The following is a 22,993-nucleotide window of genomic DNA, read 5'->3' as shown; positions in this document are numbered from 1 at the left end:
TTAGGACGGAACAAAAGCCTTTGATAGGTTGTTTTTTGTGCATTAGGACAATGTCAAAAAATGTTGGTTAAACGGAACGTCATCTTTTTTTAACTCCGGGTAAATGTACATAAATATATTACCAAAAATGAAACTGAGTGTCCAGTTTCAGTGCCATCGAGGCAGGCATAACACTTTGGGTCTTTCCATTTCGTGTTTTTTTTGGGGGGGGGCGTTATTTACGTTCTTCTTAAGGCCGTAGTTCCTGTGGCTCTACCATAGTCGTGGCTAGCAGTGGTTTCTTGGTGTGGCTAATGTGAGTGAGCTATGAGTTTGCATACACTCTAAGAAAGAAAGAAGTGACACGTGCTCCATTACGAGAGAAATGGAGCACATGTCCCCTATGTTTGTCTTTAATTGTAGCAAGTTGCCGTGCTCATGCATGGGAGCAACGGCTCCTTTCTCTCCAAAACCAACATGGCCGACTCCAGGCAAGCGAAGCGATGGATGCGACTAGGCCTACGAACTGCGCTAGTTCCCAGCTGGAAAACACCGTACGCGTGATAAGCATAGTGTACGTTACTGATATTTGCAACACACTCCGTAAGCTTCCTTCGGCGCGTACAAGGAACCAGGTGCAAGTACGACACGATGTTGTAGTGATGGCTTCCGCTCGGCTGCCACGCTTATCACCCACTGCTGAAGGCCAGCTGATCATCTTACCAACGCGGGCGGAGCGTCGCTTTAACCAATGTCCCAGCGCGAAGAGGAATGGCATCGCTAGAACATTGCGGCGTTGAACTTACGTAAACGTAGGAAGATTCCTGCATCGATCCGCCGAACACACACACACACACACACACACACACACACACACACACACACACACACACACACACACACACACACACACACACACACACACACACACTCATAGGGATATTCGTACATCTACACGTCGCGCACACACACAAGCGTACGTAAACAACGCGCATAGCGCCACCTGGAGAGGCTTCAAATTACTAAACCATATAGCCCCTACGCCACCCGATGATGGCGCTAAAAGCTGACGAAAAAAAGAAAGCTGCCGTTCCATTCGGCAACATCACGACACAGGAAAACGGTACGCTCAACACATTCACTGCTCCAGTCACAACAGAGTAGGCTGCGCAGAACAGAGCAGCCACAACACACACACAAAAGCGGCTTGAGCTGGCTACCTCCACATATCTTGGAACCTTCCTATATAGCCATGATGTTTCGACGCGCATTGCAGTGCCAGTGAGTGACACTGTTATACGTAATTCCGCAATACATTTCCATCTAATACTTGTTCTGGTATAGTCACGGGATAGGCACGACAAATCTACACAGACCTGTTAATATAAAACCGCACTATAATGAATGCTTTTGACTAGCCGCTTTCAATTATAAACATGGTGGGGACGGCGATCTAAGCCTTTTACTTCGAAACCGTAGCAAATGGCACTTCAAGAACCATTGACTCTTACAAAATGTATTCTGTTGAGATCGCTTCAACGTTTTCTCGCCTAGTTTCATACAGAAAGGGCAAGCAATCTGCTATCTGCGGCATCCGTACGCCGCTGCAAAGCGGGTACGTGCGAGCCGGCGCGCGGTATGCCGGCGGCTGCTGGCGGCCAGACTCGCTGGGACGCTGACGCCACCGCTTTCGAGCAAGCCTTAGAAATCATGTTTCAACGCGACAGCGTTAAGGAGCTCGTGTCGCAGAAAAGCCGGTGTCGTCGGCGTCGATGTCGGTGTCCGCGTCGGCAGCGTTGGCCGTGAGCGATAAATCCCAGCAGGCACATCATGAATAAAAAACAACTCGCAACATCGGCTGGGTGGGAATCGAACCAGGGTCTCCGGAGTGTGAGACGGAGACGCTACCACTGAGCCACGAGTTTTTTTTTACTTTATTGCCGGTCTTCGACGTACACATACGGCATAAACAGATACACTTCATAATGGTAAAAGCAATGACCGTCTTGGGCCCTTGCGAATAGTTAAAAACACTTGATTACCGCTAGTTCATCCAATATATGCATCCATTCGGGTGGTTCTGTTCTTGTTTTATAAGCTTCACGCAGATATAGCACGCTTTCAATGAAATGCTCTCTCGCAGGATGAATAACAAGCCTCTCATGACGCTCATCCATTCTTGTTTTCCACAGGCTATGTAAACATTTTGCCATAACCATGTCACATGGCATATCTGCGTTCTCAGTTGGCAAGAAGCGGATGCCGTACGATGTTATCGGTAGTTCCTTTTTCAACGTTCTTTGTAGGATGTCCCACAAGAACATTGCATCTGAACAATCAAGAAGGATATGCTCAATCGTCTCTGGTTGCCTGCATCTTGAGCAGTTTACAGACCACGGCACAAAGATTCTCCTTTCTCTTAGCCATGGCTTCACTGGGATCGTTCCACTGTGTAAATGGAAGAAAAAGGTTTTTGCGGATGACCGTATCGGCATCCGCTTCACTCGCTTGAGCACTTTCTTCCTCTGGATTCAACGCGGTACATAGAACGATAGACAGGCACAGGCAATGATACATCAAGTAAATCTTTGTACAGTCTTTTCTGTTTACCAGATGCAAGGTAATTCAATGAAAAGCGCGTATGTAGGAATTCAAAGGCCAGTACGACTTCTCGCAGGAAGCCTCTGAGCCTAGGTCCTGTGCTGTAATCGGAGGACACAACGAATTGAGGCAACGCGTTGCTCAAACGTCTTTGAAGGACTGTGCACAAGAATGTATCTTTCTGATCACGTAGGAACAACAATATCGACACGACTTGTCTTAAAAAGAGGTGAACCAACCCTAGGCCTCCACTTTTCACTGTTCTGAACAAATTAGTGCGACTAGAGCGCTCCCATACGGAACCCTAAATGAAGATGGCAAACTGCCGGTGTATTCTTTGTATGCTGACTCTTGATGCGCACAATGCTTGTAAAACATATCAAACTTTGGCCTCTAAAAACACATTACACATTGTTGCTTTTGTGAATATTGAGTTCTCTCCCACCCATCCTTGCCGTTTTCGCCTTAATTTCTGCGACCTCTCCTTGCCAATAATCTTTGGTGTCCTGGTGGTGTTGCAGAGGTACCCCAAGGTACCCCAAGTGAAGGCGTGTCTTCCCATTGTCCATACCATATCCCAATCGACTTGCCCCAATTAATCGCACTCCCCGTCATTTTACAATACTTTGTCACAACATTAACGGTATTGCTTACACTTTGCTTCTCATCACAAAAAACAGCGACGTCATCCGCGTATGCTAACAATTTTACCTCACTGTAACCGACCCTAAAACCCCGGACATGGCTCTCTTTTATTATCTTTAGACACAGTGGCTCGAGATATAGGGCAAACAGTAGAGGCGATAAACCACATCCCTGTCTTACGGAAGACCTGACGGCAATGCTGGGAGAGAGTGTTCTATCAACGATTACCTTTGTGGAAACGCCTGCATAGCACACTCTGATCCCTTCTGTTAAGATTGTTCCCACATTCACGTGTCACTCTATCGAACGATTTTTCTAGGTCCAATTGTAACATGGCCACCCTACCAGAAAAGTCGTCACAATGCTCAAGTACTGTTCTTGCTACGTGTACGTTTGTAGTTATTGACCTCCCCTTAATGCCACATGTTTGATGTGGCCCTATCAATCGTGTTATTAAACTCTGTAGCCTTCTGCCCAAAACTTTAGTGTATATCTTATAGTCTGAGTTTGTTAAGCTCAGACTATAAGATAGGCTCGGTAGGCTCGCACGGATAGGAGTGATGAGGGATTGGTAGTTTTGGGTAACAGGACAATATGACTCTCGCGAAACGACGGTGGCAGTACCCGCTTTTCATAGGCTTCTGTTATAAAGTAATAACGAGCTGCAGCTATATCTGTTTTGAAAGCTTTATAGAATGATCCAATCAGTCCATCAGGTCCTGGTGTTTTCCCAGGGCTCAGGTCATCTATAGCCTGTTCTATTTCCTTGATGCTTATTGGCATTTCTAATCTATTTCATTGTTCATCATCTAGACTTGGCAAAAGGCGTAAGAATTCATTTTCGAACGCCTGTTCGCATTGCGTTTCATGTCCTAAGAGTTCGCTATAATATTCTACAAAGGAAAGTTGGATGGTTTTCTTATCACGTACTATTTCATTACGGTATGTTATCGCATTTATCTCCTTTCGTGTGGCATAACTTCTTTCATCCGAAAACGAGCGCTTTGTAGGTTGTTCTCCGCACCATAGATGTTCTGCGCGTGCGCGAATGATTGCGCCCCGATATTTTTCCTTATCGACAAGTTCTAACTGTGCTTTCGTTCGATGTATTTCTTTAGCGAAACAACCAGTACGGATGATTTCCATGTTTAAATAAAAGTTGAGCTCACTTTGTAATTCTATTTCATTCACTGAGCCACGAGTTCGATGCTTCAAAGCGGTACAAAAGCGCCTCTAGTGAATGCGGTGTTGCCATAGAAACGAGCTGTTTCTAAGGCTCAGGCGTGCGTCGCTTGCTCAGGCGCACATTTCGTTGCCGCGCCGAACGCTGCGTTGCTCAACGCTCACCGCGTCCGATGCAGGGCGCGTAGTCGCTGCGCCGTAGCCCATTGTCTTACACCCCTTGTAGGGTCGACGGGAACGCTGTCGCGTTCCACTCTTGCAGGCGAAGCTTAAGCGTCCTCCGATTTTGTCTTCCTGTCCACAGACTAAAAGTATTCGCCTACGTCGAGGACGTCGTTTGCTGCTACACGCTGAGCAGCTGTGCGCGATTTGTAAGTATACTGAAGGAGAAAGGACGGAAATACTAGCATAGCATGCCTGTTTTTTCACTGCTCTATGTCGCCGACAAGCAGCGCCACGACCCGTCCTTGCGTATCATTATTGACTGCCTGGAATCGGCACTTGCCGACAGTTCCCTTCGTATATTCACACTTCAAGACGGCGTACTCTACCGCCACGACGTTGACCGCGACGGCCCTGAATTACTCCTTGTGATCCCTAAACAGCTTCGCTCGGATGTTCTCCACGAACTTCATGACCTCCCCACGGCCGGTCACCAGGGTGTGTCACATACCTACGACCGGATCCGCCGACGGTTCTTTTGGTCAGGGCTTGCTCGCTCAGTTCGGAGATACGTAGCTGCGTGTGAGAGATGCCAGCGACGCAAGACACCATCGACGCTCCCTTCTGGCTACCATCAACCACTCGACATTCCCGCGGAACCATTCTTTCGGGCTGGTTTGGACTTACTTCGCCATTTTCCTCTTTCTACCTCTGGCGACCGGTGGATTGTTTTGGCCATGGATTACGCCACGCGCTACGCCATCACTCGAGCGCTTCCTACAAGCTGCTCCACAGATGTAGCCAATTTTCTTCGAAGCGACAATATCTTATTGCATGGAGCTCCGCGACAACCTCTCACAGACCTTGGCCGGACATTCCTTTCAAAAGTTATCGCGGACATCCTGCAGTCCTGTGCCACGAGGCAGAAGCTATCCACGTCATACCGTCCGCAAACAAATGGCCTCGCGGAGTGTCTCAATCGCACTCTCACAGACATGATCGCGAAATATGTCTCTTCAGACGACACTGAATGAGACCTCGCTCTACCATTTGTAACATTTGCTTATAATTCCTCACGCTGCGACACAGCAGGTTATTCCGCATTTTTCCTTCCGTTCGGCCGAGAACCAGCACTGCCCCTCGACACAACCCTCCCTGTTCACGCGGCACCGACCAGTAAATGTGCAGTTGACGCCATCGCCCGCGATGCCCACGCAAGGGAACTTGCTAGCGACCGCCTTCTGAAATCCCAAGAAAGTCAAAGGCGTTTGTACGACTGGCGACACCGAGACGTGCACTTCCCGTCTGGTTCTTTGGTGCTTCTATGATCTCCGTCGCGTCAGGTCGGCCTGTCAGAAAAACTGCTGTGTCGTTACACAGGCTCATACCGAGTGCTTCGTGCCGCGAGTCCCGTCACCTACGAGATAGCCCCTGACGCCCCATCTGCTTCCCAGTCCAGTGATATCGTGCACGTTACACGACTGAATCAGTATCACCCTCCCAGTGATGATATTTAGACGCTCCAGGGGATGGCCGCCGGGGGATTATGCTACACGCATCTCGTATTTGACTGTCTGAACGAGAGGTGTGGGCGCGATCATTCGAGTAAAGAGGAAGAACGAAATGGGCTCGCGCTGTGAATCTAACCGGTCATCGCTGCAACCGCTGTTTTAAATATAACCGGTAAATAGTTGCGCGTCTTAGTGACTCATCCTTCGCGTAACAATATGTCTGTTTTGAACTTTCGCTCGTGTATAAATATGCACGCCAGTGCATATTTGTAAATCAGTACTAAACCCGGCCTGCCGACGTGAAGCGTTCGTCCCGTCCATTTCGTTTATTAAGGCGAAAGCTTTAACCGGTCGAGAAATTCCATTTTCGGCTTCATAGCACCCACGTACGAGAGAACCAACTTGGAGACATGGGCGAACCCGCCCAAGTTGGATTCCAGTTGATATCGCGAAGCTCGTTTGTCGAACCTAGTACTTCAGGTGTTAATGTGTAGGTAATGAAGTGATCGGTAATTAGGATATAGTTATTTATTGCAGTCTAACGCACGACCTTTAGCTTTAATTAGCGTAAAGTAAAGGTACAGTTCATTAAAGAGCACGTAATCCACCTATGGGGCAGAAACCTGGAGGCTTACGAAAATAGTTCTACTTAAATTGAGGACGACGCAACGAGCTATGGAAAGAAGAATGATGGGTCTAAAGTTAAGGGATAAGAAAAGAGCAGATTGGGTGAGGGAACAAACGCGAGTTAATGGCATCTTAGTTGAAATCAAGAAATAGAAATGGGGCATGGGCAGGACATGTAATGAGGAGGGAAGATAACCGATGGTCATTAAGGGTTACGGACTGGATTCCAAGGGAAGGGAAGCGTAGTAGCAGGGGGCGGCAGAAAGCTAGGTGGGCGGATGAGATTAAGAAGTTTGCAGGGACGACATGGCCACAATTAGTACATGACCGGGGTTGTCAGAGAAGTATAGGAGAGGCCTTTGCCCTGCAGTAGGCGTAACCAGGCTGCTGATGATGATGAATTAAGGAATTAGAACCTGCGACCTTTTGTTGGAGAGAAAAAATAATAGACTAACGCATTCGAATGAGTGTCAGAGTAATGCAGTGAATGTCTCGTGAGCGCGCTGGCTTTAACGTATACGCTAAAGTGGCTGTCAGTGTTTAGTCTGTATGCCTGTCTTCAAGCTGGCGCTGCTAACATGAATGTAAGATGTAGCAATGAACCACCCCACCTTACCACTTTGACAACCATGAGCTACTTGCAATTGAGAAACGGGAAAAACTTTGTGCTTTTGGTAAAAACCTCTATACGCTCTAGTTTGCCAGATTTGACGTGATGTTTTGCGGTTTAATCTCGAGAACGTGGCTGGGCGCCTTGGCTACGATATCTAGTTTCACGGAAAGCAGGCCTGGCTTTCAAAATTTTGTTGACTCGCTCTGCTCTCCTTAACATCTTGAAAAATAAACACACCTTGGCAGGACTGCGCGCATTCCGAGCGAGGGCACACAAAGTCCCGAAAACGGCGTTCGCAAGTTGCGACAGCGGGGTGACCGTTTTTATCAGCGTATAATAAGTTGCTTGATTACGTTAATTAGCTGAGGAATACTCCTCGCTTTGGGAACCATTTCCTTGTCTGCCGCCATCTGCGCTTCTTTTTTATTTTTGTTGTTGGATATTTGTCCGATCGCTCGGGCTGCGTCAAGCGACCGCACTACCCGTCGAGTTGCGCGTCCTTTCTTCGCCACGCGTTGGACGCCATATCATAGCATTATTTTTTAAATAAAGCTATATATGATTGTGTGGGTCATTATTTCGTAATAAATTAAGTTGATATTCCAGCCTCTCTCGTCATCTTGTTGGTCTGATTTTTGTGCTTGCGGCTAAGCCTGCTAACGTGAAAGCGCTAAGCGACCCGTGTCCCAGAAAATCCGATGTCAATGTATAGACGTCGGCGGGGTTCTCCGTGAGCGAAAATTTCCATGTACATTTAGGTATCTGTACATGCCACGCCTTGCTATAAAGACATGCGGTACATGCCCATTATATTGCCCCAATATTCTACCACTAAATTTGCTGATATCCTGTCTTACATTAAAGTATGGGGTTTTACGTGCGAAAACCACTTTCTGATTACGAAGCACGGTGTAGTGCATGACTCCAGAAATTTTGACCACCTGGGGTTCTTTAACGTGCACCTAAATCTAAGTACATGGGTGCTTTCACATTTCGCCCCCGTGGAAATGGGGCCGCCTTGGCCGGGATTCGATACCGCGACCTCGTGCTCAGCAGCCCAACACCATATATGTTGTTTTACATTCTTCACAGTTATTCCGCAGAATTTTGAGAATGACAGCCCACAAACAAATGTAATGAAACAAAACACCGACAACGGAAGGCTTTTTATGTTGAATAATCTCAGACTTCAATATTAATAGTGCGAAACAATAAGAGAAACCTGGAAATTATGTAAATTTTCTTTTTTATTTGGCGCAGCTGTGCGCTGCCTCCGCGATCGACCCATGCAAGAGGTGGTGTTTCTACGAGAAAACTCACCTTCAGACATAGGGTTCGCCGCCAGCGCTCCCCGGTAAACATTACGGTTACAGGAGCTGCAGTTGCCGGGAAGCGTGAGAAGCTGTCAGGAACTTTCGAGTGCTACCGCGTTCCACTCTTAAAGGAGAATCTTAAAGGGAAACTAAAGGTTAATATTAAGTCAACGTGGACTGTTGAAATACCATCCCAGAAACCTCGAAACGCTTGTGTCATGCGAAGAAGAGACTTATTGTAGAATAAAATGCGTTCTGGAGCGTCCGCGTAGCTCTAGCGCCGTTAAAATCGCCCGCCTTCCGATCGAGGACGTCATGACGTCATGGTCTCATAGTGACGTTGCGCCGTCGGTTAGCAAAACGGCACCCACTGTCTGCGCTACGCCTTTGCTGCGCAAAACGCAAACGCGCGTACAAGACAGAGCCGACACCAGTGCGAAAGCGGAACTGTGGTGGCTAGCGGAAGGGAAAGCGCGTGACAATAAGCTGGTTCTTTATTTTATGACGCCAACTTTGACCCTCGTTGCAATTGATGACCTTGACAACGACACACTGGCTCGCGATGCTGGGCTCGACTTCAGCGATTTAAGCACTGATGAACGTGACCTGCTGCTGAGTACTCTCGCTGCCGGCGTCGTTGGGTACTACTGCGACGGCAACTGTATGTCATGGCTGCACATATTCGCACATTTGTAGCCTTTCCTTCGTGAAAACCGAATGCGGCACTCACCGCCCCGTCTTCGACCTGCAGTTGTTCTTGGGCTTTGCAGGCAAGACCGACGGAACAGCGCTACGGAAAAGCATTGCTTTGAAAGGCACTCCACATGCAGTGGCGTAGCAACAGGGGGGGGGGGGGCGGGGGCCCCGGGTGCAAGGGGCCAGTGGAGGGGGGGGGGTCATACGCCTGAAGACACCCCTCTTTCCGCCGGCTTGACTGGGCGAAAATGGCAAAGAATGCTTTAGTATCCAGTAGCCCCAGCTCATGTACCCGATGCGTTGCGTCGCAGAATTGTCGGCTGCAGCTCTATCAGCACCCCACGAAATAATTGCACGAATGTTCGGGCTAAAAATTTAATTCGAAAAATGGTCACTAAACTATTCGCCTTAGCGGAATGTTTCATGTGGGGTGCGCTCGTGCCGTGCGTTCATGCTGGGAGCAGGAGTCGCTAAGCATACAGTAAGGCGTTGTAAGGCGTTGGGGCTCTTGGGTCCCTCTTCCGTTCTGAACACGCAGCGAGGACAAACAAAGACAGCAGAAATAGGGCGTTCAACCAGCGCGCCCGGCGCCCGCGTTTACGACGAAGCGTTCGTTGAGAGCGACGTTGCATAAGTGCGGCCGTCAAAAGTCGCGAATGGGATTCTCTGGATCGCCTTCAGACTCGGTGCGACCGAAGAGTCTGGCGGCGTGTGACTCGACAGGCTGTATGCGCCGCGATGTTCAGCTCGCTTTTACTTCCCCTCTCCCGCTCGCTCCGAGAAGCCGCTGCGAAACCTGCCGTTATGTTTCACGCTTTCCTTCTTATCCTCGAGAGTTTCAGAAAACTGTTGTATGATTTCATGTCACAAGTACAGTGCTTGTGTGAGGTGCTCAGAATTTTACAAAAATAAACGATAACTTTGTAAGGATATTTCCCGATATTCTATGAAGTTATGTGTCTTTGTCTTTACTAATAAGCCGGTAGCGTAAAAAATATGGCAGATAAGTAATAACCATAACCTTAATAATCCCTTAATTAGTTCATATAGAGGAAGCACTTCAATTTATAGAATTGACTACTCAGTCATATTATTAACTCAACAAAAACTTCTTAAACAAAATCGTTTTGGGTGCTGCAACCTACAGTACTTTCGCACTGCTGGCGGCGCCCAGTATGTGTTGCACCTCAGGGCGATCCCTCCGTTAGCAACCAGTTTGTTGCATTTCTGGGCGATTCCACTGCTTGCGACCTGTCTCTTGCGTACTCCAGGGTAGCGTACCGTACTGCTGCCGAGAAGTAGCGGCGCCTGCCTTTCGAAGCTCGACCGACCTTTCCTTATTGGGTAGCGTGACGTTGTCGGTGAGCTGCAGGAGTCCGGTAGACCATGGCGACCGCGCAAGGGCGAGACGATGATTTTATAGTGCGAAACTTGCTCTGTTTATTCAAAGGTAGTTGAAAGAAAATAAGAAGAGAATGAAGTATCAAGTATGAAGTATAAAGTATGAAGTATATCACAAGTACATTTCTGAGGCCCTTAAATAGGCTCTCTACAATCGTGTGGGCGGGATCTTGCTTCCGTCGATGACATGTGACAGGCACAGGGAGAAGGCCCCTCCTCCTGCAATACCGAGCACGTGAAATAGAAGTCGATCCTCTTTTCGACGAATCCGGGGAGAGGGTCGGGTGAGTGACCTCTCCGGTAGCGTGGGGTCCGGCCATGAGAGGGGGAGGGGATGACGTCTCAGCCACGGTGCCCGACCAAGTTGAGAGGGGAAGGGGATGACGTATGGCCCTTGGCATCGGGCCATACCTAACATATGGCAGTAGCGAAAGAAATATGTAGTGAACCAGTGACGTTGACCCGACCAACAGGTTTCGCTGGCACGGGCTTCATCACGGTCTTCTTTTATTTATGGTGACGCCAAGAATCGACGCGACGCATGCTCTATTTTGTTTCCAATCTTTTGGTGGTACCGCAGCTCGGATAATCACGTTTGGCCGTATAGCAGCAAATAAAACAAGGCTTTATTGATCAGCACGAAGAGAACTAGTAATTGTCATAGCATTGGCGCGCGCGCAGCAGGGAGGCAGGTGGCGTTTTCCGTTTTTCTAATATGGTGGGGAGATCAGCGTCACTGAGACATAATTTAATTTTCGTTTTCGTTCAGGGCTGCCCACAGCCAAAATACTGCGGGTCATAGTACCTACGACGATTTTGTGAAGTTGTTGTTGGGCAGGATATGAATGTCGGCCTTCAATTTTGCAAATGCAATGTTGCCGCTAAAATTGGTAATTAAAACATTATAAAGATGTTCCTTATTACTGGTGACGTGAGCCGTATTTGCCACGATGCCACATTTGTAGTGGTTGCCAAGCCTTACAGTCTGACAGAAGATGTGCACATGCCCTTATCACAAGTTATCAGTGCAGCACCCTGTGGTATTTGGCGCAGAAAAAACACAGTGTATTGGCCTCGAGCTCCACCACTGGAAAGCTGGGGCCACCGTCGGCGTGACGTGCTATTAGGGATCACGTGGACATAGCGGCCGTGTCGGGTGCTTCAGGAGCGCCGAAGCGAGTTGGAAACGAGAGGTTAATTTCCCTCGTACAATGCGGTCCTCATTAAGTGGCGAGATTTTCCCACTTCGAGTGTCTTCTTTACAACGATTGAAAGCACTAGAATAGGTAGTAGGTAGGCTGCCTTTGAAAGCGTGCAACATGGTAGGCTACTGCTCAGTGCCGCAGTGCCGGACGTACGCAACGGAGCCCGGTGTAAGCCTTATTCATACGTAGCCGCAGGACAAGAAGCTGCGTGAAGCTTGGCTCGCGAAACATAAAACCGGCAAACAGTCATCGGCTATAACTCGGGTATGCATCAAGCACAGACGCGAGAAAATTTTCTGCTACGGCGCCGGGTCTGCGATGTTCGAAAAACGCTCACTGAGACGCTCGCTCGAGTCTGCTGCCCGACTAATGTCATGGCGGTTTGGTCTATGAACTTGTCGATGCTATAGATACTGGCAAGTTCACTGGAGTGGAAAGGGAGCGGTAAGAAGCACATTAAAAAAAAGCATGGCATATGGTCATGTTTGTGTTATGACGGGATTACAAAAAAAAGCAGCAGCGGGAAATCGCACGCTGAGAACACCGATAAACATATAGTGCGACGCAACTCGAGAAATAATATTGAAATGTCCAAGAATTTAGAAAAAAAAAAGATTGAATCGTCGCGACGGCACATCACAGTCCCCGTAGGCGTCGAAGTCTCTACAAAGAAATTATTTTTGAACAGCTTTGATAGCGCCCACGCAACAATGGTTGCTTGTATACTGTCAAATGCTCATATTCTGCGACCTAAAGCTAATGGCACGGTGCGAAAACGCGCCCGCGGCGAAAGCGAAACAGTGCGCGGACAAGCATGCAGATGCGCAGTCGGTCGCTGCGAAGCACTGCGATCGCTGCATTGAGGCTTCATTCAATTACGCTCCATTTAGTTATACAAACACTATAAGAACATATTTCACATAGTTTGCTCTCAGCGTTTGCCTACCTTTCACGCAAGAAGCCGGTTCGGGAGACTCCATCGCGGCGACCGCGCACAGTGGCGTTCAGTGTATGTATTCGGTAAAGAGATAGCGTCTGTAAACGATTGTGTGCTTTCAGTTTGCCCAAGATTATTATTTAGACTAAGAAACTTCTCTCGTTTCGAAAGTACTTACACAAATGTCCGGGAGAGCTCCCGTGTGGTGTTTTCACTGAGCGCTGACAGCAAAATCTACGAGGAGCGCGCCGCGTGATCCCTCATACTACGCCAGCGAGGCGCTTCCGATAGATGGCGACTCCGTAACTCCTCGCGGCCAATACCTGCTGCATTCGCGATCTCTGGGAAAGAAAGCGAAGGAGAGGGATACCGCGCACGTCCCGGTGGACGTGCGCGGTATCCAAGGCTGCTGTACAGGTGCTGAAACCCGGAAATTGTCGATATCCTCGCCTTCCTCGACTGCACCTGGGGGGGGGGGGGGTGACAGAAGACCTATGGGCCCCGGGTACCAGACGACCTAGCTACGCCACTGTCCACATGAGTTCAGTAAATCGGCGTTGAACTCGTAATCCTCTGGACAAAAGTGCAGCAAACACACTATGCAATTTTTCGGCTCTTTGCGAACGCGCTCTGGCAGAGGTGCGATACTTAACCACTTCGAACGCAGAGGTTCACTCGTTGGCACACAGTGATAAGTAACGTTGGATTCGCCGCTGGAAGTGCCGTTGGCCAAGTTCCGCTGAGCGTTCGCGCATCCCACGACATCACATGGACGTGGCATTCTCGCTGCTTGTTCCAAATGCAAGTTTCACGAGCCAGCAGAACCAGTGCAGCACGACTCGATAACGAAACAACTGAAACTCCAAAGCGCGCGCTGCGCAGAGTCGAGCGAAAACGAAACCTTTCGACCACCCATACTATTGAAGGCTAACGTCCAAATGTTATTTTTTCCTAAAATCGAATAGAAGTAGACCAGTAGCATTTCCTTCCATCTTATAACCTATTGAAATGATCTTTTTAATACGAGTAGTTGAGTACTAGTGACAAATTATGATGAGGAGTATCTTCGTCATCGGGCTAGTACCAGAATGTCGCTGGGGGGGGGTCTCAAATTGTGTCATGCATTTACCTCAATTTCTCGGTTACTAAAGCTCTGTTCGCGATTATGTTGGCGCCTTAGCTAGCTAGAGCATTGCTTTATCACTTTAACTTGACTTCATAGTAACATTTAGTGTCCCTTTAAGCATCCTCCAAGGGTATTTTTTTTATTTGTATATGACTACTTTCATAATGACATATTCCCGTGCGCGCATTCTTGCACACAAAACAATATAAAAGCTTACGAAAGACTGAAACGCTCAAAAGTGCCAACAAGGTTGTTTCAAAGAACATTATAAACAGCGGATGTTCATGAAACCATATTTCAAGGAGCCCTGCAGTACAAAATGCCGCAGCACTCTGATGAGGGCACGCGTTGATTACTATAAATTACCAGTCATCACTTGCGTTAGCCGGGAAGACGGTGTTAAGGCTGTTTTATTCATTTATTTATTTAAAATACTTTGAAGACCAGAAGGCATTACAGGAAGGAGTGGGTCAATATGATAAAAAAGTTGTGCAAGATACCAAGAGATATTCAACGTGGCGTTTCATGAATGGTGGTTTTGAAGGTGTCGGTATCCAGGATCCAGGCTCACGTGCGGAGGGCAACGTCTTCACCATTGGAGTGTCTTGTCAAATACTGCTGTAATGAGGCCGTCATCCGACGCTCTGCAGTTGCACGTGTCATGCGTCAGCCTCGCCAACACTATGCGCTGTACATGTCTGCTGTCATCGTCTGTTCCTCTCCCACCGCTGAAAGCTTCTCCTATGCCTATGCGCTGGGCCATCGGTCTTATAGCAGACTATCTGTTTAACGCATTACGTTGAGTACCGAAGTTGGTCACATTCCCGTAATTCTGGCTCCATTAATAGCATCAACAGCTTCTCGAAGAGGAATGGAAGTTGATGAGACGTAGATTTTTGTGTTACCTGAGTGCCAACGACGAGAATTATTGTTACACGCGCAGCATGACAGCAGCTATAAACAAAAAAAAAGCTGATCTACATAGAGAGGCAAACTAGCTGTGTTTTCCATGCAGAGGAAACTTGAACTACGTTGCCGCGCGTTGCATACTAAGCCTGAGAATACGACGCGAGAAGCAAACGTGAATCATATATATATATATATATATATATATATATATATATATATATATATACATACGCTGTTTAACTAGCGAAGTTCCCTAGCTAAGGGAGACGTCGCAGTAATTTCGTTGATGTAATTTCGATGACGTGGGATTTGGCAAATTGCACCGTAATCGTGGTAGACGAAAATATTTTCCCGCTGTCTCACCGGAATGCGGACGCCGCAGTCGGGGGTCGAACCAGGGACCTAATCTGCTCGACAGAAAAACTCCTGAGCCGCCGACTAATGCAAACGAGTCTTCAAGCAAGCAACTACGTGGAGTCCTCGACGCCAGCCACGCGACGCTCCAGCCGAACCGTGACACTCGGCCCCCGGTCGCACACTGGCATGAGCGCCGCGCTGGCTCCGCCCCATCCGAACACGCACACCCGGTGGGAGTCCGACGGCAGCGCCGTCCCCATTCACGAGCCCGTAGTGAACGAGTCCAAAAAAGAAACAATCGGTGCAGAACGGAAGCGACAGCCCGGGGCGAGGGGCACAGAAGTCGCGCGCGCACGTTCTCCACAAGGACGGACAGAAGAGCGGCTCAGAGGGAGAAAGGGGGCTTCCCTCCCACCCCTTAGAAAAGCCCCCTTTCCACGCTACCCTCACCTGGTCTTTTACGTGAACACCGGGCACACAGCGGGGGCATTCGCGTATCGTCGCCGAACGAGAGCGGTTTGTTGCTCCGCACGATCGCGGGGTCGGGCAGGCGACCGTTGGTGCAACGAAGCGACGACGGGTCCCTACTCCCCCGGGGCAGTGGGAGGCGTCAGACGGCAACGGAGACTGGGTCGGCGGAAGCTAAGTGAGAAAGACGACTGTCGGGGCTTTCCGGAGACGACTAGCATCGTTACGGTGTAGAAGATTCTCCAGTATGGATCACTGCCGCAGAGGGAAGTGAAGGCATTCCAAAAGTTGGGAACCACAAGTCAAACAGGGGTCCCGTGTTAGCACCACTGACGGACAAGTGGTCGATGCTGGGACAGACGGTGGAGGTCAGCACGTCCAGCAGACCATCAGCCAAAGACAAGTGACGTGATCTGCACAGCAAACGCGACATGGGACCCCTGGGTCCTGACAGCGGGCTCGCGAGGGACCCCGCTGTGGCGACGTCGCCTCCGCCTGGCGCTTTCGGCTCGCACCAGCGGTGCAAGGCTGCCGCCGCGCGCCGGCTGCCGCCGCTGCACGCCAGCCCCTACTCGGCGGCCGTGGCGCGACGCAACGAGCGCGAGCGCAAGCGCGTGCACCTGGTCAACATGGGGTTCGCGTCCCTGCGCTCCCACCTGCCCGACTGGCCCGTGGCGTCCAAGAAGCTGAGCAAAGTGGAGACGCTGCGCTCGGCCGTCGACTACATCACGAGGCTCAAGGAGTTGCTGGGAGAAGCGGCCCGGGAGAACCTCCGACCACCGTCGTCCCTGGCGTCCCCGATGCCCTCGGACCCCGGCCCTAGTCCTAGTCCAGACACGAGCGTCACTGGGCACTGCGGAGCGGGTTCAAGCGATGCACTTAGCTGTGCCGCGAGGTCGGTGACGCCGATGAGCCTAGCGGATGAATTGGAAGCTTCCAACGATGCCGGTGGAGACGAGAACAATCATCACTTCCTGGAACTGGCGCACTGGTTTGGCTACACTTCTTAGTGGGACTAAAAGGCACCGTTCGATTGTTCGTGTGCCATAGACACTCGTTGAATGGTCATTTTCATGAGCCGTTGTGTTCTGCGTTCGTTCAGCGCCAGTATTAACATTGTTCCAAATGACTGACAAAAGTGTGAAGGTGCCACCGGAGGAGGCTACAGTCAAAGGTGAGCTCAGCCTGCTGCTTACTTTTGACTACTCGCATGGCAGAAAACGCAATACACTAAGCAGAATAATTAATAGACGTCGCTTTTCCATGAAACCAATGCATGCATAAAAATTACGCAATGATTTCTCCTCACACCAAAATAATAATAACAACTCCTTATACTCCGCATCAGGCGATCTACACACACTCATCTCGGGGAACTTGCCGAATGGCAGCGTACGATTTTCACTAGGCTTTCTAGCGTCTCGTTGTCGCCAGTTCATCAGTTCTCCCACTGAAACCCACGGAGGAAAATATTCTATTCCCAATTCGAAGCAGCTTAGTTCTCACTGGATTGGACGAGTGTCTGGGCCGTTGCATCGTGTTCGTGCGCGCCACGCTTACCGGTTCTCCAGCTGCTTTGAGAACCCTGTGGAGGCAATAAGAGCAGTCAGCTATTTTTCACATGTCTTTCTTCGCTGTCCAGTATTTTGTTGTAGAATCTTTGTCAAGCAATTATTGAAATACTGGTCGTGTGTACTGATGTCGTCCCCCGAGAGAAATCACGCTAGTGGTGTTCGTGGAAATTCTTTGTCTTTGGCGGAATGTACACAGCGGCGCCGAAAATTTGACACCTTATATGAAGAAAATTGAACGAGAAAAAATGTATCCACCCTCGTTGTAAAGTCTGAAATGTGTTTCGACAAGACCATACATGCATGCACGAAACATATTTTTCGGCTTTTCATTTGCCGCACTGAGCATCCTTGTGTCATATCAGATATGTAAACTCCAGCTGACAAAACGAGGTCCTAACAAGACACTGAGCATTTAGTAAAATGTCTAACAACCGTTTCTCATCGCTTAGGCGGGGACAAAAACAGTCCGATCCTTGTTTTCGTAAGCTAAAATTTTACAGGTTTTTAGGTAAGTACTCAATAGGAACAGTTTTATACTTGCTAGGTATCAGCCCACATCTACTTCCGTTTTTCGTGTTTTTGTTTTGTTTGCATGCACGACGTGCAGACAAAGGCTGATTTGTTTGATATGTTGTACGTTATATTGTCACGGCCTAGGAGGAGACGGTAACGCCGGTGTAGAGGACGTACGAAAGCACTTTATAGGAGCATTCAACGCGACGCTGTTTTCCTACCCTACTTGAACATCGTTTCCATGGCCTGGCACGTGGCGCCCGTATAAGATGAGGCAATACATTCCAGTGAGCTCAGCGAATAAGAAAGCAACACTTCAACACAATGTCCGCATCGGCGCATCCGTACGTGTGAGCGGATCGGACCGGGCGCACCGCGTCGCTCGCTCTTTGGCGCTCGGCGATGTTTTCCGCCTTTCATGCGCTGTCACATTTCAGACTCAATGAAACTAAACAGCAGCTCCCGGCGAATGCCATTAGCCATCGCTCGATAATGCTCCCCTGTGACGTGCCAGGCTTGTAACACGTCTTGATTTAGAACGGAGAAAACTTTTGGTTTCTCAAGAATTACGCGTTCCCTATCCATCTCTTGCGTATTTCAGTGCGCGTTATGTAGCCCGCAGCCGTCTAAAATTACGTCATAGCGTTAATCTTTTCACTTGACTGCAACACGATGGCTAGCGTTGCTATGATCCCGTATAACAGGAAAAATTTGATGGATAACAACGGTGTATTGTTGAACTGCATTAAGGGAAACACTTCATGATTCCTGCAATGCCTTGAAACTGTACGATGAAGACGGCTGTTCTACCGCGTTTTAGGGCACCTTATACCCATTCCCTCATGGTGACAAAAAATAATACCAGTTTAGGGAGCTGTCGTTTTGTCGCTTAATCGGATTTCATTTTTCTTCGTCTGAACTCGTCATTCAGCTTTTGCTGCATTCAGAAAAATAAAATGAAAAATAAAACGCACGCTCGATATACGAGCACAAATAGCACTTCAAAACCGGGGAGTCACAAATTTCCGTGTTTCCAGTGCATTTGGGGGCGCTTCAAAGTACTCGCGGATAAAGTGTGTCTCAACGCGGAGCTCCAGCAGGGTTGTGTAACCCTGGCGAGTGAAGCTCATCGAAGGACAAGGCTTACCTGCTCAGAGGTTTTCTGGGGCAGCGATAGTGTAACGCCGGCAGACGACACGGGAGGCTTTGCACGCATATAAGCCGCGTTAGCTCCCTAGCGGTGCGGCATGGGCATGGCTATGCTGCGTTGTTGTAGGCGCAGAGTATATTCTCTAATTAAAATAAGACAGGCGCACCCACGTTCAATACCATTACAATAACGGGCCAGTGGTAGTGTACCTTATGTGGTGTGCGTAAAATGACTCGAAATAACATAACGAAATGTGTGCCGTGCATCAAATGAATTTAGGGTGGCCATCGTTAGAAGCGAGGAAAAAATTCCGAGGGCGTTCGCAAGCGAGCTGGTCACGCCGGATCCGTGAGCGCCGTTGTGTTTGCGCAAGTTTTTACCTTTTCGAACGCCTTTTCCCGTCCTTAGCTCCAATATAGGGATAAAATAAATGGGCATTCATTCACAGCGGGACAGTCTCATTGTTGTGAACTTTGCGTGGCAGAACTGAGAAAAACAATCCACATAAGGATACTGATTTTTCGTATTATATACCACCGTCGAGTTGCAGTAGAGAAGAAAGAAAAAGGCTCTGCGTCTACAAAAATAGGTGGTGACCGGCGCGTAGAAAATTACGAATAGTTTGAGTAAAATAACGAGCTTCGGCAGGGCGGTGGCGTGATGATTCTGATGCCATCGCAGTTGAAGAACATGCAACCTCATTTACAGCCACAGATTAGGTTCTGGCTTTAAGGAAAAATGCCTGAACATGAAACAATTCGTGTTGTAGTCACCGATTTCATTTGTAGCATATTCTCGTGCAGCGATGACAAGAAAAATCCTGATATGTTACCGTTACGAGTGCATTTACAACGTCCAGACTCGCTGTCACGTGAAACTGCTGATACCGACTTTATTTTTCCGTTCAGGCTTGACAGCGCCCCCACGTTATCTGTGACAGCAGTCGAAATCTGGAGGCTGCGTTTGTTGGTTCTTCTAGTACGCTGTCATGCCGTCGAGGCAATTCTTTGTTGCGAGCTTCGCCACAACGCGAAGAGAAAACGCAATGCTGCCCGCCACCGCTGACGCAGTGTAGCGACCAGCGATGCCGCCCTTAGTGGCAGTGTTCACAGAAAGAGAGAGCGTTCATCAAAGCAAGCTCTCTTAAGTCCGGGGCTCCTGTTAGTCGAGGCATGCTTCGAGCCCGCCGGATGACCTTGTGTTGTAAACCTGGGAGTAGAACTCGCTAAACACTGAGCTACCGCGCAACATTCGTCCTTAAAATGAGGTCTTAAAATGCGCCCACCAGCAGTGGATCTTCATTAAAACTTCTTTCTGGGCGAGTTGGTGCATACTTGGCATAAAAATTGTAACAGCGCAAACACATGCAACCACAAAGTACCAAGGACGAGACACAAGCGCTGAGTGTAAACAAAATTTTATTGACGGAATACGGATACCTTTTATAAGGGGAAAGGCAGAAGTGAAGGAAGTGATACAATCAGGGAAAATGACATTGCGCATCGATGAACGAACGTGCCGGCAGACAACGGAATCAGCCGCAGGAAAACAAGAAAACCAGAAAAACCTAGAAAAAAATAAAAAAGTAGAAAAAAAGTTATGGGTACTAAGATACAATCAATCAGTAAACGGCCGCTTCCAAAAACTGAAGCTCTGCAGCAAAAAGCGATACAGAGGGGGTGCTTACGCACTTGCTGCCATATTTCTGTATGTGAAACGCTTCCAAACTGACCCGCGCCGTCGCGTCTGCACTCTTACCGCGAATACAACTTTTTTTATTTTTTTCTAGTTTTTTCTTGTTTTCCTGCGCCTGATTCCGGTGTGTCCGGCACGTTCGTTCATTGATGCGCAATGTCATTTTCCCCGATTGTATCACTCCCTGCCCCCTTCACTTCTGCCTTTCCCCTTTTAAAAGTATCCGTATTCCGTCAATAAAATTTTGTTTACAGTCAGCGCTTGTGTCTCGTCCTTGGTACTTTGTGGTTGCATGTGTTTGCGCTGCTACAATTTTTATGTCAAGCAATTGATCTCTCTTAGTAACAGAACAAGATCCCAAATGCTATATCTTTACTTACTACGTAGACCGGAACCCATTTGGGAGCTGGAAACACGTCGCGGAAGCGATGTTTTGCACGCCATTTTTTCGTGCAGGGTCATGTGTGCGAAACAGTTCGGAGAGCGGTGGCGTGTGCGCTTTTATTTTGAGACATGAAATCGGACAGTGTTGTAGCGAATGATGGGTTTGGCGTGGCGAGTATCGAAAACCAGACAATATTGTGAAGATGACAATGTTTGCAGCTACATTGTGCTGATGTTGCAAAAAATTACTTCAGAGCCACAGGAATCGCTCAAGCCGGCAGATGCTTCTCATCGTTCACGTGGTAGTACTCTTCAGGCAGTCGTCACGTGAAGAAGGGTGTGCTCTGAAATTTCCAGCAGCTGATTTCTTCGCAAGCGACGAAAGTGTTACAGCACACGCATTTTTCCAGGCAATGAAATGGGTGCTGGGATTGTTCGATTTTAATGTTGTCTTTGATGCGACACCTTATCGGTATTTCTTTTTAGTTTGCTTCCATTGCAAGCGCTAAAATTGGGCTGCATAAGCTGTCGTTTACCTCTTCTGGGAACGTGATATTGGTGGCACTTTTTGCTAGTTGCTCCTGCCAGCCCATATCATAATTTCTCGGCGCATAGGACAAACTCTGGCACCGTCGGTGAACACAGTCTGCTTAAGGATTTGCTGCAAGCGACGAGAAAAAGGTAGCAACGGAGTTGACCCGAGCATTCATGCGTTTGGTGTGTACGACAGCTTTCTTCGCCGCAACTGATGCAACTCGCTACGATAGCAAATTAGACGCATCACTTGGAAGCACAACTCGCAGCTACAATCTTTTTTTCGAGGATAGCGCGTGTGCATATACGCTGTCATGTGAGCGGTATAGGTGTCTGAGTGTCATGTTATCCATTACGTGGAACCGCATAAGCAATGTGGCGCAGGCGGCGACCACGGAGAATACTGCAGCGGTAAAGTGCGCTGGACGGGGCCGGTATGCGCCGGATGCACCGATTAAGCCTTTCAGCGATGCGTGAACGACAACGGCCGCTTTCGGAGCCGCACGCTAATGAAAGGGGTCGGCGACGAGGCCGGCTTATACGCACGTGCAATGGATGCGCGTTTGTTGCCGTGTTATGTATGTTTTGTTCTGGAGGAGCTGTTTGGGGCCTTGTGCCTTCGTGGTCAAATGACACGATGATCACTGCCTGCGCAGCTTCATTCGGGCTGTCAGTGAACACTTTTAAAGCATAAATAAAAAGACGTTCAATGTACGGAGAACCGTCACTTGATATGTCGGTATGACGTTTGTGGGATGGCCTTATGGCTTGCAGGGAGACTTACGAAGCCGTCATTTTTGTCGTGTAGTGAGCATTACGTAGGAGCGAAAGATACATATTTATTACAGCCTCCTTCCAGGTGCTAGTCTGGTATTGGCCGCCATGGAAAGCCTAAGAAACCGAGAGAAGGCGTTGCATTTTTATGTCTTAATATACACAGAAATTATTTCTGCCTTGTAACAGGTAAGACTTTGTCCGTTCCTTCGTATTCCACAGCGATTAAAATGCGTATAAGTAAACACAATGTATCAGTATCGTCGGCTTTTAAATGTAAGAATGCAGAATTTTAAATGTAGGAATGTAAGAATATTAGGGCAAAGAAATTATCAAGTAAATTTTAAAAAATACCCTCGACGGTTGGCAATCCCTAGATAGCGGCAGTTCTGATATGGCCAGCGCGTACCTGGATGGGCATGGTCCAAAACAGGACCACAATTTGTAAGGAGTTATAGGTCACCACTCGTCCGGTGGGCCAAACAGCTACATAAAGCGAGTAAGCAAGCTTGCTGCATTAGCAAGAGTCGCGTGTTCTATAATGTTGGTCTATTCAATTGCGCCAGCTATGTTCATGGTGGAAAATCGGTGGAGTCGGCGTACTCAACGAAAAACGGGTACTTATTGAAACACATTG

At 48.5% G+C, this 22,993-nt stretch overlaps 1 protein-coding gene across 2 annotated transcripts in view; it reads left to right on the top strand.

The window, feature by feature from the left end:
* The window catches only part of LOC135901685 (achaete-scute homolog 2-like), a 67,344-nt gene that overhangs the window by 9,814 nt on the left and 34,537 nt on the right, over positions 1-22,993 (top strand). Inside the window, exon 1 of one of the 2 annotated variants that reach the window (XM_065431530.1) lies at positions 15,769-16,906. The exons of the other annotated variant lie outside the window; for it this stretch is intronic. Coding sequence (XP_065287602.1) covers positions 16,164-16,742 — 579 coding nt within the window. The 5' untranslated portion in view covers positions 15,769-16,163 and the 3' untranslated portion in view covers positions 16,743-16,906. Of the gene's footprint in view, positions 1-15,768; positions 16,907-22,993 lie in introns of those variants that run through there. 2 annotated transcript variants of the gene reach the window in all.

Source organism: Dermacentor albipictus, unplaced genomic scaffold (genome assembly GCF_038994185.2).
Source record: "Dermacentor albipictus isolate Rhodes 1998 colony unplaced genomic scaffold, USDA_Dalb.pri_finalv2 scaffold_16, whole genome shotgun sequence".
Lineage (NCBI taxonomy): Eukaryota > Metazoa > Arthropoda > Arachnida > Ixodida > Ixodidae > Dermacentor > Dermacentor albipictus.
This window is presented reverse-complemented; position numbering and strand designations above follow the sequence as displayed.